This window comes from Aquila chrysaetos, chromosome 21 (assembly GCF_900496995.4).
Source record: "Aquila chrysaetos chrysaetos chromosome 21, bAquChr1.4, whole genome shotgun sequence".
In the NCBI taxonomy this organism is placed as follows: domain Eukaryota; kingdom Metazoa; phylum Chordata; class Aves; order Accipitriformes; family Accipitridae; genus Aquila; species Aquila chrysaetos.
Genome location: NC_044024.1, coordinates 673,188 through 689,446, shown reverse-complemented (window position 1 = coordinate 689,446; position 16,259 = coordinate 673,188). Strand labels below are relative to the sequence as shown.

At 47.8% G+C, this 16,259-nt stretch overlaps 1 protein-coding gene across 1 annotated transcript in view; it reads right to left on the bottom strand.

The window, feature by feature from the left end:
- Window positions 1-16,259, bottom strand: part of AR (androgen receptor) — a 59,251-nt gene that overhangs the window by 9,447 nt on the left and 33,545 nt on the right. The window contains exons 3-4 of the mRNA XM_029996922.2: window positions 13,096-13,212; window positions 6,045-6,332 (exon numbers count right to left, since the gene is read on the bottom strand). Of these exons, the coding sequence (XP_029852782.1) occupies window positions 6,045-6,332; window positions 13,096-13,212 (405 nt within the window). The remainder of the gene's footprint in view (window positions 1-6,044; window positions 6,333-13,095; window positions 13,213-16,259) is intronic.

Sequence of the window (16,259 nt, the reverse complement as noted above, 5' to 3'; positions counted from 1 at the left end):
CTGTCTCCTGCTTGGGAAGCTGTCAACTGCAAATGAGCATAAGTCATGCTTTATTGCTGATTAAACTTGCTTTACGTTTGTACATTTTCCTTTCAGTCGGCATGTCACCAGATTAAAAAAACGAAGCCTGCACACAAGTAGCATCCTACTGAACCTGAATAGGTGATTTCTTGGCTACCAGCTGAACACAAACCTTCTGGCAGCCAGAGTGAAACTCGTTAAAAGCACACGAGTATAAACAAGGCATCTGGGCAACTCAAGGACTTCAGAAAATCAGCCATACTCATCTCTAGGACATGTCTAAGTCAGATTTTCCTATTTAATTACAGTACCGCATGCTATAAAAAGACTTTCTATTTATCCAGTAAATTTGGTCAGAGATGAATTCACTGCTTAGTAAAATCTAAGCCACTCATGGTGACTGCTTCCTTGAATTTCCTCCTGCTCTATACTTGCCACAGTTCTCTTTCCTTGCCTAGACTTTCTGAAAAGATTGGAAAAATTTGAGTTACTTGAAGAGGAGCTGTGCTGCTGGCCCCTGTAGTTGAGACTTTGCAGTGAGTAGGCAGTGAGATGGTGCAGGGAATGCTCCCACACCGGCACCGAGTGATGACAATGAACATTTCATCGGTCTGCTACACACTCATCCCCCCTGCAAATTGGCTGGTTCTTTCCCCTTTTTAAATTGCTCTTTGAAGGAAAAACGTATCTTGTCCTCTGAGGGAATTAGCAGACAACGCTCTATTAAAAAACAGAGCAAACACGAAAGAGCAGATCAAATTGAAAACTGATGGCCAAAACTTCTTCTGTAGTTTGAAGGACACTCTGGAGAAGGCTTAGCACAGCTCTCCCGCCAGGACAGCAAGGACACACAGGCCAGCGTGTTCAGGCGAAGGAGCTCCCCAGGAAAGACGCTCTTAACCACACAGACAAGAAAATCCTGTGAATACAAATGTATTTATGATGGCAGATGCTCTGTCTTCAGAAGAGATGCAAGAACTTCCCAACGAGAAGTTGGGCCCAAGATGTGCTGTAGGGCCAGAAATGCACTGCAAGCCAAGGCATGATGGAGAGGATGAGGTGGGGAAGGAAGAAGGCAAACCGGAGATCTCCGACATTTGGCTTCCCTCGTGCCTATATTCTGGGAGCGAGGCCCATAAATCCTACCAACAAAGAGGAAACCTAGACTCTGTACGTGACTTGGAGACAGAAAACATACCTGTGAACAGCAAACTCTGTGAAATTTAACCCTAATTCTCACAAGTGATCCATCCCCCTCTTGCTGGTTCAGCATCAATGGGATGAAGCCATTGGAAGCACCAACATCTATGGCAGAACCTCCTCCTTCTGCTCGCCCCATCGTGATGCTGCAAGTGCTGCCTCTGCCCCTGCAAACCAGCACCAAAGCTGCCTCCACAGGCGGCAGTTCTCATCTAGGACTGGCTTCCCCTTAACCAATCAGTATCACCTTTCCAGCACATCTGTGAAAGTATTTGTTGCACCTAATCTTTGCTATGAAGAAGGATTTTGGTGCACTTGCTCATTACCTTGCAATTATGTTCACTAAAAAAAAAAAAAAAAATATTTGTGCAAGCTTTATCAGTGTTAAGGAAAGGTATTTGAACGCAACAGTTTTGTTGTTACAGGTCTTAAAGTTTGCTTTCTGCTTGTCTGCAAAAACAAGTTCTAGAAACACAGTGGCCAACTTTTCTAAAAGGAATCACTGCTTCCAGTTTCTAAGCTGAAATGCCTTGAAACAAAACTGATTTTCAGAAACCAGATACCTATCATTTTCTGTAAACCTCCCTGCTCCAGGCATCTTAGATGATATATGGCTAAAATCACTGTAGAAGAAAATAAATACAAACCTAATGGCACAACATATTGTTAAATTTTTAGTATTGGCATAGTTTGAAGAGACGCAAATGAAGATACCTTCTACAGAAAGAAATCATAGCAAAAGTAAAATTAAACGTACTGATGACTTGAAAAAGATCAATGCATAACCTTTTTCTAGTGAATAATCTTACAGCAGCATAGTTTGGAAATAAATTCTTCATCTTCTCTCTTGATGCACTCCTGTCCCAGAATGATATCTTCCTAAGAGATCAGCAACTGAACACCTCACATGTTACCAGAAAGTAACACCTCTAATATGAACAAATACTCATTTTGTATCTGGAAATTTTATTGTCCAGAGAATGGAAAAAAGATGCACAATTAATTGTATCCTTACAGTTAAAGGGTGAGTTAGATACATTGTAAGGCAGTATATTTGAAACAGAAAAGCAAGCAAGCAAGCCATGGCCCGCAACACCCATAAAGCCCTAACTAATGGCAAGTACACAGAGATTTTGCAATAGCTCTAATAAATAGGTCCATCTCCCATGATACCAGGTGGAGTACTTCACCTGATCACGTGTGCCGAGTTGCTAAAAAGGCGAAGGGTGTTCATCTGCCTTACCGGCAGCAGAGCCGCAGCCTGCCCGTGCCCTTCTACTGCTCTGCCGTGAGGCAGCCTTTCCCCATACGCTTGCAGTCCGGTTATTTTTATTAGGCCGGTTTCCTAACAGCTTTGGGAATGAACTGAAGACTTTTCATTGGCTGCCAGATAAAATTATCTTTAAACTAATGTGTTTGAGTGCTGATCCAAATTAACTGTAACACCTTTATTGAATTTATGTATATGGAAAAGGAAAAATACATACTCCTTCCACTTACCTTGAAGTGGACAGGTTTTATGGATTTAATCAGATTTTTTAATTTTGTGTTTCAGCAGCTTTCCTGGCAAGCTGTGGTTATTTAATCTTTCCTTTCCAGGGAAACCAGTTTGATCCTATCTTCTCCTCTGCAGGATGTCAATTGCATAGGGTCTAAAGGGCCATACATCACATTTTCTCCGCTAGACAGAGGCTGATACTGCTACTGCAGGCAAGCAGGATTCAGAAATGCTCCTACTTGATGCAGCCTTGTTTCTAGGATATCACTGAAACCTCGCTGGAAGAAGTGCAGCAACACCTTGCTGCACATTAATCACTCTTGCTATACAGGTGATGTTCAATGCAGGATGCAAGGTTAATCACCTATTAACCAATATTAATCTATTGCCAGTATTATCAGGCTGAGGCTACCTCTATTACAGGTGCAAGTTCCCCCTCCTCCCACCAGCAGCAGTCACTGGAAAGTAACACCTTTGCCCTTTTACATTAAGATATATAAGATATATATCTTAACTGACAGGCAGGGCTGCTTACACTTAGTTAAGCCAAAGCTTGTGCCAGATGTGCTTCGTTAATGGGGAAAGGGGAAGAGGGGATGACATTTCCACCCTGCCTGTGGACCTGCTGAGGACCACACAGCACTTCCAGCAGGCAGTTGACGCCTGCTGCTGGGCTGCGTTGCGGGGCAGGCGACAGAGCGAGGTTTGCCTGCTCCGCACCAGAAACACCGGCCGAGACGTGCTGCTTCAGCCGTCAGCCTTGGGCACTGTTCCTACTCACCGCTGAGGCAGGCTGCGCTGCCACGATGCAGGGGCCGGTCAAGCCCTCTGGTCTGCTCCCGTTGCACCTCGCCAGCAACGGCATTCATTAAACAGCCTCTACTCTCCCAACAGACCGTCTGAAGATCTTTCTGTTTTGATAAAAACAACTGCATCCCGCTGTTTTAAATTGCTTGGGGTTTGTTTCCATTACTTCTCCCCCTGCATGCATTCGCCCACACTGCCCCTCTCCTGAGCCCACCAGGCGCCAGGCTGCCTAGCCAACCTGCAGACCTGGGAACTAAAAACACCTCTGGCTATGGGGTAGGATTCTGCAAATTTACCCAAAAAGTGAGGCAGCCACAGCGCGCGCAGGGAAGGGCAGTGCCTGGGCACAGCTGCCCACCCCTGGAGCCGGCGCTGCCAGCTGCGCCTGGCCCTCGCCCGGCTCCCAGGAAGCACCAGCGCCGGAGCAGGCAGAACCCAGCAGGGGGTGAGATCCACCTCGCAGCGGCAGCTGGACTGCTGCTCGAGCGAAGGAGCTGCATAACCACCACCTGGAGCACCAGAACAGCAACAGTGCTGTGGTTGTTTATTCCTTCCCTGGAAAATATCAGGAGAATGACTAAGTGGCGAAGTTGTGGTTATTACTGTTGAACTCCAGTGTTGGCACATGTCAGGGAACTGCTGGAGAAAGACGGGGAAAACACACTGGCTTTGCCTCTTGCTCCAGGCACAGTGATGCTAATGGTCAGGCCAGCACCAGCTCCGCAGCCGGTGGGATGGGGAGGGCAGCCAGGCAGCATCCCACCACAGCCGCCCAGGAAGAAGAGCTGGGCTCCATAAGGGATCCCCTGGCCTGCGGAGGGGGTGGAGGTTCTACTGAAACTGCCCAGAGAGCACTGACTGCTCAGCTGTAAAAAGATGAGAATTAATTCTGCCCAGATGCCATTGCTGGCACAGCAGGCGCCGGCCCCAGGAGGCAGCGGTGCAGCAGCTGGCACCGCCATGCCACCATGCACCACGGGGTCGGAGATCAGGCGCAGTATGGCAGAGTAAAAGCCTTTGATATGGGGGTGGTTACAATGAAAAATGTTTTTCAAAGCACTCTCCCTTTCCATTAGCACTACCGCAGCTTTACAACCTCAGCCCCCGGATTGCCGGTCCGGTTTCATGGTGTCTCTGTGTACTTTTCTGAAGAAATCTTGATGTCTGATGTAGATAAGCCAGAAGAGAAAGCATGATTTGTCCCTGGTTTCACAAGCTAGGTGAACCTTTTCTGACTCCATAATATAAGAAATAAAATGGGCTACTCTGCATTTAAGCATATTCATACTAACAGCCCTCCTGGACCTACCAGTTAGGCTACTTCAAGGAGGATTGCTAAATTTCTGGGAACATCAAACATCTAACTACAGTTCACCACCAGGTTTTAGCACATAGTGGCAAACTTACTTTGCCTCAGTTTCCTCCTTTGGTCATATCACCCTGCACATAAAGAGTTGGATCCCTGCTTTCTGTGGCATTTCCTGAGGAACAGGCCCAGGGTGAGGATAGCAGCTTGGTGCTGTCCCCACACCCCAGTCTCAGGGATGCTAGAAAGTGAACTGGATCCTTCTGCATCCAGAGTGATCTCAGCCTTCTGTAATTTCAGCTGGCATTCAGTTGGCAGGATTACGACATGCAACAGGCAGCACGTTACAGCCTGGTAACCTCTATGCTCAGAACCAAAGAGTGTATTCAATGAAACACATATATCACTAGGATGTGTTCATTTACAGCACCTGATAACTATTACCATTTGGAAACTTCCGGACCCTAATGTACTCCCGTACCACAACTCTGAATGCATCATAAATATATTCCAGCAGCCTGTCACACAAGAGCAACCTGACTGCCAGGAAAAAGCCCTTTGTGATTTTGTATCTCTCTTTTGCTATTTTACAATTAATTGGATTGTGAAATACAAAAATAGTGAGGAAGGACCTCTCCCAGCTCTCAAGCCTCAGCTCCTTTCAGCCCAGCTTCCCCCATCTTACTTTCACATCATGAAGTGGCACACTTCTGATCCACCTGGGGAATTTATCCTTTTCACCACTTCATGCGGGTTATGGGACGGGGCTAATACCTGTTTAGAGAGGGCGTCTGCAGGTCTGGTGGACACAGGTCTGCAAGTGGAGCAAAAACCCTGCAGGGAGAGCGGGAAGAGAGCAAGACCCTGAAGCCCTGACCCGCAATAGCCCTTCCCACACGGGGAAGCAGACGCATGCATGGCGACACAATACTGTGTGCCAGGGGCTACCAGCAGGGACAGACCCAAAAGCACAAGTTTCAACATACTTTGTCACTCCCTAGTCACCCAAAGGAGACAAACCCCATGCTGCTGCAGCCTGCTTTACGGAGATATTACAGACAGGTGCCCCAGGAAGATGCTCCCCCAAGGAACTGTGTGATGGTGGGACACGGGCTGCAGACCACCTCCTTTGAACCCACCCCAGGTAATGCAAGCAGGGGGCTTTAGGGACGTGCCAGGGAAGGTACCGGATTTGTTAGGTTTTTAGCTCACCTGGCAAGGCCTTTGCCCATTTGACCACGTAGACCAGCTGCCTCTCCCCAAGCTCATTCAGGCTGGTCAGCAGGTTGGAGAAGGAGTCCGGCTGGCTGTTGTCGTGGCCGGCACACACGACACCAGGCTCGATGGCCTCCAGGACGTTGAGGAAGATGGGCTGGCACTCATACCCATCAATGCGTGTCATCACCATCTTGGGAGCTTGCTCCTCAGTGGGGCTGGATGAGCTGGCTGCCTCTAAGTCATCTTGTGTCTTCAGGTTACCCAGCTTCTTCAGTTTGCGGGCTGTGGAAATGACACATTTTAGTGTGATGCCTAAAAATAAAAAAAAAAGCTTGAGGTTTCTTGGCCTCCAGCTCCATCACTTATATTTACAAGGAAAGGGAAACTGATGGCCAGCAGCAGCTAGTCCTTCAGGGCACACTGCCCAAAGAGTGCCTTGGCATCACAGACCTCACGTAAAGACAAAAGGGAGCACACACTGCACAAGGAAATCCATTTGCTCGTTAATCTTATATGGAAAAGAACAAGCATCATTTACATCCCCAGCTGTGACCGGGTCTCACATTAACTCCCACTGAGAAACGGAGAAGAACTGGGGAAAAGAGGGAAGAGGTGACTCGATTCAAACAACTACTCACATGCAATTAAAAAGGGAAGAAACACAAACAAACAAACTCAGCAGACGGTCACGTTCCAGGGAAAAAAGCCTTTGCACTCAGATGCTCAAGGGGGATTGTTCCATCCCAGGCCACAGTGGAACCGGGGTGCAACCGAGAGAAATACCTTCTCCCTGCCCGGGGCTCCTGCAACCCCTGCTGCCCTCTGACCAAGCTCTCCCAGATGGGTCACTAGTCTACAAATACATTATGGAAAATACATTTTAAAAGCTAGTAGGTGGTTCCACAGCTGTCTCCCTGGAGCCTCCCCAGCGAGCCAACCAACGAGGAGAAGACTCGAGCAGGGGTGGCCTTGGTCTGCCAGCCAGCTTCAAGAGCAACATCAGCAGAGTGGGCTTGTGGGGCTGGGACTGCAGCAGCCCACGACTGTGCCCATGTCACCATGACCAAGTGTCCCTCCTGTGCAGCTGGATCTTAATTACAGATGCTAGTCTGCTAGCAAGATACACCAGGAGCTTCAGATGTGTGACTTCAGAATTCTTGGAGAGTCAGTGTTCACCCAATGTGGTACATATATAAGGGTGTTCAGCACAACACAGGTTGGCAGGCTACTGCAGATAGGAACAGCTTTCACCCCTTACCAGCTCCAAAAACCCCTTATTAATTAGAGAAAAAAAGCTGATTGTTTAATTCAAGTGGCGAACATAACATCAAACCAATTGTCCTTGGGGTTTTGGCTCCTTCATTACATGATACTTATCTCAAATTTCCTTTCAGCTGTAATTAGAAAAATAAGCAGCGAAACATAAAAATGTCAAGTTAAAGTGCAGCTCTGTAAATCAATTAAAAACGTTGATCTTTTAAGTAATGTACTTTGGATGATCTACTGTATGAGCAATTAAGACAGGCTGCTCTGTAAAAAAGGAGGAGAAAGCAGTGATAAAAATAAAAGAAAGCAACAGGAAAACAGGGCTGCAGTGCAGTGTGACATCCTTTGGCCATCGTCTGCTCGGGTGACACACCAGCCAGAGCATCGAGCCTCCCCTCTCCCAGCCCTCCAGAAGTTTCAGGCAGCACAGGCAGCACCAGGATCCGGCAGACCCCAACACTCTCTTCTTGAACCCCTGGCAAGCCAATCCCCCGGGAGAGGTATGGCACCGCTCTTGCTGGGAGCTGCACTGGGGTTTTGCTCTCAACAAGCAGCACAGAAGGAGAGGCATGCAGAACGCTGCTCCCGCGTTTCCAATGTTGTTAATTCGGGAAGGAGGCACTGGGGCTGACTCCACCTGAGGCAAAAACCATGTCTCATGATTGTGCTTAGCACTTGACCTTTCGAGACAGAGTGCTGCTAGGAAAAAAAAGCTCCCTGGCTTAAAAGAAGAAATAAAACCCGAACCGTATCTTCCAAAGATAAATAATCAGTGCCCATCAGGTCCTATGCGTAACTGGAACCAAACCCACACTGTGTAAAACACACACACGGTTTGGTTTAAATGTTACATTTTTTTTCTTAAAATTGAATTATGTAGTACTGAAAGATATTGAGTGAAGTAAGAAGAGAGCAAGCAACCAACCATGCTGGCTGTGAGACTGCAGCCGTAAACCAAAGCCCTCCGTGTCAGAGAGCAGTGAAGGTGGATAACCGCTCTTATCAGAGGAGCCTTACGTTTGTGCTTTCCCAGAGCAGTTGTTCCACAGATCACTAAAATACTGATGTTACTAGATGAAGAAAAGCTTCAGAGGTAGAGTAGCTTATATTCAGTCACCTGTGCAAAAACCCTTTTTCGTGGCAGATCGTACTCAGCAGCTACCGGAAACAAAAACAGAAATAAAAAAAAATAGAAATTAAAGACATCTGCTATGATTTTTTTCTAGAATGAGCTAAGCTAGGCAGAAGTCTGCACTGCACTTCTCCAAACCAAGGTGGGATGAACCCCAGCATGTGTGACTGAAAACAGGCAGTCTACCGGCTTGGCTGTCAGCAGGGACAATAGCACTGGGGAAGCCTCGAAATGCAGCTGCTGGCACAGCAATGCCTGAGTCACACCCGCAGTGTGCCTGCAATTCGGCTTGGGGTTAATTGAGAAAATACTGTACGTATTTGAAACACAGCTTAAAGGACATAATTATATGGCATCACGATCGAATATTTGCCAGCGCAAGAATCCCTAGGGAGCACACTGTACAGCAATTATAGGAGTGACACACATTAAGCAACTTAACCTGCCCACCCTCCCGCCAGGCGTTCCTGAAGCTGGTGAAGGAGCGCTCTGGGCTCCAGCACTGATTTTCCATGAGTGCTGGACGTGGGGAAGTTCTGGGGACCTGGAAAAAAACTGCTTTTGCACTAGCAATGACAGAAATCCTGCCAGCCCCAGGCACTGCACGCTGATTTCAGCTGCAGGCGAAATGACGGAGAAGCTGAAACAGGACTTGACTTATATCCTGTTCTTTCAATTTTTTATTAACATCAACATGTGGCTTGTCAAAACCAGATCTTGTCAAGCTATCAATCTTTTCTGGCATGATAATTTTAGTTGGTAATTATAATAGTACTGGTCTAGCAGACATGTTTAAGAGATCTGAGTCAGCCTGGCCCACAAAAGTTAAAAAAACTCAAACAACATAAAATTAGATGGTACTGCTGAATTATTTTAAATCACCCAGCTGATACATCTCAAAAGTAATTATAAATGTTGAAACAACATCAGACAGGTTTATTTCTTATGAGGGTTGTTCATGGCCCTTTGATAGTGATGTCTACATTCATTCCAAAAAGAAAATCAGCTTTCTACTAAAAAAGTCTGTATGACAATGCATAAATGGGAAAACACTAACGAACATTAAGGACTGAGTACATTTCACTGTAAGTAGATATATAGAGCAACTGAAAAAGTGAGCCATGTTCAATGAATGTCAAACTCCATCCTCACCAGCCTGAACTCGCACGAAAAGCTGATGGACAAACACAGAGGCCTGAGCTGGCAGGATAGTTCAGTGGACACAGGACTAATAGGATCCTGTGGCATGTGAAGGAGGAAAACACTGGCTGGGAGAGCATCTTACCACCACCTTTAAGCACTGATGCTGCTGACACTGGGAAACTGTTATTAAACATTCACCGTACGAGGGAGGTGTCCGCAGACTGCAGAAACCATAAGAATAGTAAAGACTAGAAACACTCCCTGGAGTAAGGAAGTAAAGAATTTTACCTAGGTGGCTATGCAGAAGGCTAGAGGGTTATTAAGTTACAGCCAACAAATACCCACAGCAGGGACAGAAATTCAATAAAAGTTTTTTTCAATCTAGCATGAAAAGCCGTAACAAAGATCCAGTTGCTGGAAATCATGAACAAACAAGATGAAAAATAAGGTACATCTATCACAACACTGAACATAACTAACTACTGCAACTGCATGGCAAAAAATGTGTTAAGATTCTCCACTGCTGGAAATGCTTACATCAATATCAAACGCTTTTATAAGACATGAGCTCTATTTTATCCACAGAAACTGGACCTGAATTAGGACTAAATAAAGGTATACCTCAAGCCTTGAGCTTTCACAGGCTACTGGCAGTTACTACACTAGTCTTCTAGCCCTGCCATCAATGAAATGAACTGAATTTTACATGTTTGGGAAGTTTTGCCACAAAACAGGACGCACACAGAGCGCAGCCACTAGGCTGAAGGTTCACAGCAGACGTCCCATAGCACAGGCAGGCTGCCAGCTCCGGCCGAGGGCAGAGGCGCTTGGTTCTCACAACGGGAACAGCCTATGGGACCTCACATGCCACAACTAAACTGCACTGGCAGCAAACGAACAGGAGGTGCCTTAAATCCAGAGCTCTGCAGTTCAGCAGGAGTTGTGCTGGCTGAGTGATGTGCAGGGTCCCGACTGGAGCAGGACAGAGGGGTCAGGATGCCCATGCGTGCATGGGGGCTGGCAGGATCCGTGCAGCCGTGTGTGCAGCGGCACGCTTCCCGTGCACGGGGGCTGGCAGGATCCCTGCAGCTGCGCAGGCACCTGTGCTTGCAGTAGGAATTGGTGCTGTGGGAGAAGGAGGACAGTGCACCAGCAGAACTGAGCACATGAAACCAGCATTATCACTTTTTTTTCTTTTTTTTCTCTTCTTTCTTTTCCCTCTCTTTGGCTTTACAGTGTTGATCAGGAGAGAAGATTCTGTTTAATGGATTTCAGCTTGCAGGTCAGAGTGATCTCAATCGATAATGAAGTGCTACAACATATTGCCTTTCTGTGCCAAAGCAGACTCCTAAATAAGGTATTCAGTGTGTCACCTCCTCCTCCCATTAAACATACTGAGAGCTGCAGGTCTGCTGGTCACAGGCGGCTCTATTATACCCTACAAATGACTGGTAATTAACAAGCAGTTAAAAACAACTGTTTGGAGCTTGGAAGCATTTTCAAATGATCTGCCTCTCTACTGTGGGAGAAATAACTGTGGACAAACTCATAGCGTGCATGTTTTTAACAATTGCCTTTAAACCGACACTCAAAACAAATGTAAAACAGACCAGGCAGAACAGGTCAGGGTGACCCAAAGAGCTTAAGAAAAAAAAAGGCGGGGGGGGGGGGACAACTATCAGTATTAGCATTAATTTTGTCAGTGTGTCCTGCAGAAGAAGGTTACACTGATGTATGTCTTCTCTTGCTTAAGGAAACTTCACCAGAAAAAAGCACTTAAAAATAAGAGCATGCTTGTTTTGGATGGCATTATGAAGCCCTTCTGCTGGCTGTGGATCGGGGAGCTGGGTTTGGCTCCTCATCCCTGTCCCCCAGCTTGGGAGCCCAACAATCCATAGGCAGGATAATGGCAGCGGCCCGGTCCCGACCCCCCCAAGCGGACAAGGGAAGGGTCCCAGAGGAGTCTCCCTGCTTCCCCGGGAAGCCACGGCTACGAACAGCCACCAGCGGCCATGAAAATTACTGTCCTCAGGACAAGGCGGCGCATGGGCACTCACAGCGCTGGGCCAGGCTCCTGTGCCCTCGCTCCCTCCCAGCGGGGCTGGATGACTGGGGCTGGGCGCAGAACTGGTGAAGCAGATACTGGGGAACTGAGATGGAGATAGCTGTCTGGTAACTTCGGCAAGCAAACTGCCTGCTTGGTCACATCAGGTAGATTGGGCACCTCCCTGGTGCTCCGAAATCATGGTGTGCCTTTGCACATGCCCATACACATCGTTCCCAAAGCGCTGCAGCAGCAGCAGCCTGCCGTTTGCTGACAGCTCGCCTGCGACGGAGGGGGAGCCTAAGTGAAGAGCGGTCAGAGCCAGCTCACGGGACTGATGTTGCGAGGTTTTAGGACTGCATTACCTTTTGGGACGTTTGTTTTTTCTGCTTGCTACTGGGAGGAAAGAAGCGAGCTGCACGTCTCTGCATCCCCCCTGCCAAGAGCTGTGTCTCCACCACTCAGATTTACTACCTGCTGCTGCAAAAGCAGAGGGGAGAGGCTGACTGCTGCCCTGCCGACTGGACATGTTTGTTGGTACCTGAGCTGTAACGACTGTTCTGGGGACAAATAAAATTAAAACCACTGCTCCTTGATGAGCAATAAAGCAGAACCATTTTGGTAGCAAGTTCTTCAACACAACATTCCAGCAGCCCAGCAGCTCCAGGAGGCTCTGCCCATCCCAGCAATGGTGGAAGTATTTAAACTCAAATGTTGGCACATCTAACTAGCCAGGGCTCCCCCACTTCCCTCTGCACTATGCCTGATGCTGCTAGTGCCTTTCCTTTCCATATCACCTGTGACTCCCCTCCGCTTTGCTGTCAGGGGCCTTTTCATCGTGGGTCAGGTCCATCAGCCCCGTTTTTCAGGGTATTTTCTTCCTCACTCTCATGTCAAATGAACTTAAAGATGAGCCACCCAGTGATGTACATTGTAGCTCTAGATTTTGAGCACAAAACCTCAGACTTTGGATACGGGCACTCTGTCACATTTTGGCAGAGCTACAGGTTTTGGAACAGAGACAAACTGTAACAAGGATCTTTACCAGTGATACAGGAGCAACTTCCATTCAGCAAAGAAAAATACTGGGGCTGTAATTTGTAAAGAAAAATGCCCCTTTCTGCCTGGGAAATATCATATTAAAATGGGAGTGCTCTGTTCAAAGAGGCTTTGGTGTGAGTGAGAATCCAGCTAACCTGGGTGTTTACATTCTTTCAGATTAACAAGGTTTTAAATTAAGGAAAGGAATATTTCATGAAACTCAAACAAAATTTTAATGAAATTCACAGTTTTGGTATTAGAAACCTGCAAGTGTTTCCTGAAGCTCATTACGCTCCATCAGCCTCATTTTTTCAGCCATTTACTGACTAGAAATACACCAAGTATGTTTGTTATCTGCAGGACTAGCCCAGCTGCCCCAGCCCATCGCAAGGACCCAGGGGACATTATCCAGACAGTACCTCCGAGAGTCATCCCAGCTTCGTAGCACTTCCGCAGGCGGCAGGACGGGCAGTTTTTCCTTCTGAACTTGTCAATGGTGCAGTCATTCCGGCTGGCACAGAGGTATTTCTGTTTACCTACAAACATCAGAGAAAACAGCAGATGGGTGGTGGGTACCGATCAGGCCAGGTTTACAAGGAGAAATGGACTTACACTTTCTCAGTATCACCAGGGTCACCGACATCGTGAGAAGAGAGAGGAGAGGAGAGGACAGAAGAGAGAAGACAGAGGAGAGAGAGGAGAGAGGAGAGAGGACAGAGAGAAGAGGGGAGAGGAGGGAGAGAAGAGGACCGTATCACTGCTGGTTTCCCAGTTCAACCCCCAGCGGAAGATTTATGTTGGAAGTTGGTATCTTTTGGTAAAACAGCACAGTTCTTCCTCTGCTGCTACAGGAGTGGTTCATTGCCAGATATCACACTTTGTACGAGAGCTGGCTACCCAAAACACAGACACTGGTCAGTGCTGTTTCGCCATACTTAGCCCCCCTTCTCTGCCTGCCCTCCCCACTGCCAGGCAGCACTGCTCCTCTTTACAGGCACATGGCAGAGGCTTTCAGACCAAGATGTCCAAGGAGGAAAATCACTCTGCACTGTGCAGCACAGCAGAGGTAGTCAATAAACAGCAGTTAAAAAGTAATGAAATATGCATAATTTGGTTCTCATTCTTTAAATGGCATATATCTGTTGCTTCACTTTTTGCTCTGATGAGCTGTTTTTCTCCCAGAACATCTTCAAAATGCAGCCTGATCCTCCTGCCACGGCACTTACCCCCAGTTTGCTGAATATAGTCCCCAGACAGTGGCCTTCCCTCTACAACCAAAACTCTCTTTACAGTGCTTTTGGGGGCTGACTTATTTTTTGTGCCACCCATTAATGCTAATTGTTGTCTGCAGGTTACAGACACTGGGGTTGGGGAACTGACAGCATGGGGAGCTGCTGCCCCACAGGCTCTGCTGCCGTGGGTCTCATGCCAGGCTGGCACCAGTCACCCTGTCCCCTGGGCTGTACTCACAGCCAGCCAGGAGGAAACTGGGATCAGCAATTCCCTTTTAGGGAGACCCTGCGCAGCATCAGGTTTAGGGGGGCTTGCAGAAAATTCAGAAGTTACTTATTGTCAGACTAACCGGTATCTTAGACTCACCTTTCCACTTGTTCAGAGAGCAGCCCTTACAGCTCCAGATTTCAGCTTTTTTTTTTTTACTGCCTCATTTGCTAGACATGCCAAGAATGAACTATCCTTCCTGACTCATCACTTGTTTTCTTGTCAAGTCTAAACACGTTTACTGAATCAGGATTTATCTGTTCTTCATACCATTCCAAACTAAACCATTCTCAGTAAATAATAGAGCCATGCACCTCACAGACTCTGCATAAGTAGCCTACATGGGAAATCAGTCTACATCCAGTTTAACCTTTATTTATCATCCTGCAAGTGTTTGCTTTCTATATTCTTATAGGAAGAGCCCTTGGAGTCATCAGAGATCCATTAAAAGGACAAGGTTGGAATCTAACCACTTAAGGTACCGTTTTGACAAGAGATGCACCAATTTTGGTGCACTGATTTAACAAACTCCCCACCTCCCATGCACACATCCGCAACTTCTGAAGCTATTGCAATCAGAAAAAGCGTCACATTTTTAGCAACCCAGTATCATAGACCTCACTGGCACCGTCTGTTGCTTGCCCATTGCCCTTCCCAGCTCCAGAGAGCAGCTTTGTTTCCTGCGCCCTGGGGAGCAAGGAGCCCACAGAAGGTCCCACCGCTCCTTCCCGGCACTGGCCACCAGCAGTGCATGGCTGCAGCTTCGCTGGCACGACCGGTTGCCAGCTGCAAAATCCCACCTGCAGCCTCTCATCACAGGCTTGCAGAAAAGTCATTATAAGGCTCAATGTATAATCAACTCCTCCTCACACTGCGTGCGCACAGGGCTACGCCAAAGGGCTGCAAAAATACCATATGTTTGGACTTAGAATTGTCCCCATTAAAAGCTGATCATTACACCACTGCCAGTGCCTTAGCTGTTAAGACTGGAGACATAATGGGGCAAGAGTGCATTACCTGCAGCACATGGTACCTTGCTAAATCCTTTTTACACCGTTCTCATCGATGCCTCTTCTCACCCCCCTCCCCTTGCTCATTACCAGTGTTAAGGACACTTAGAGAAGCCTCAGAAGCAGCGATTACATCAAATCCCAGAGAACACAAGCACCATCCTCCCTTTCAACAGTTCATTGAGGAGGGTGAGTAATAAACAACTTCAGCTGAAACTGGGTTACTTGGAGTTATTTTTGTGCTATGGGAAACGAGTGCTGAGGTCATACTCTCTCCACGCGACCTCTTTACATGCATATATCAAACAAGAATGGACGCCCTACCTTCTCAGGCATGGGCATGGAGAGCTGTAAGGTGATTCTGCTCTCCTTCCCCTCCAGCTGCACTGCAGGATTCCTGTCTTGTGACAACGTCTGACACTGAGATGCTCCAGAGCCAATCAAAACTACCATGAGAATAAAATGGCTGGCCTTGGGACTACCAGGAAGGCTCAAGCCCAGCCCACGGGGCCAACTCAGTTTCTCTGGCCGAGGCCATCGGGCTGCCATGAGCAGTGCTGCCCCAGGAGCATCAGCAACCCTCCTGCTCTCCCCTCACCCTTCGGCTCCTGCTCCTTCCCTATCTTACCTCCCTAGTCTAAACTACAGCACTTTTGCAACAATAATAGCTCAAAATCTTTAAGAAGGTCAAGCCTCTCCTGTGAATGGCTTTAGCAAGGGAACACGGCACAGTCACTGCCCGAGCCCCCCAAGGACGCTCCAGGGTCAGGCACAGCTCTATCTAAATTCCCCTGCCAAGGGGAGGAACATCCACCAGCCCCAGCCCCCTTATCTCCCCCAAGCTCTGGGCAGCATCCCGATGTGCAGGCTCATCCCCCATCCCACTCTGTCCCCCCAGGCACCCACGGGCACCCACAGGAGGGGAGCAGGGGGACGGAGGAGATTTGGGAACGGGGTTCAAGCCTTGCTCAATGAGGCAGCCGTGCTGGTTCCCATCAGCTCTTCAGCAGCATCCACCACCTCTCGCACTGCTGGGAAGCGACACAGAGAGGGAGCAATCTGCAACCAGCTGA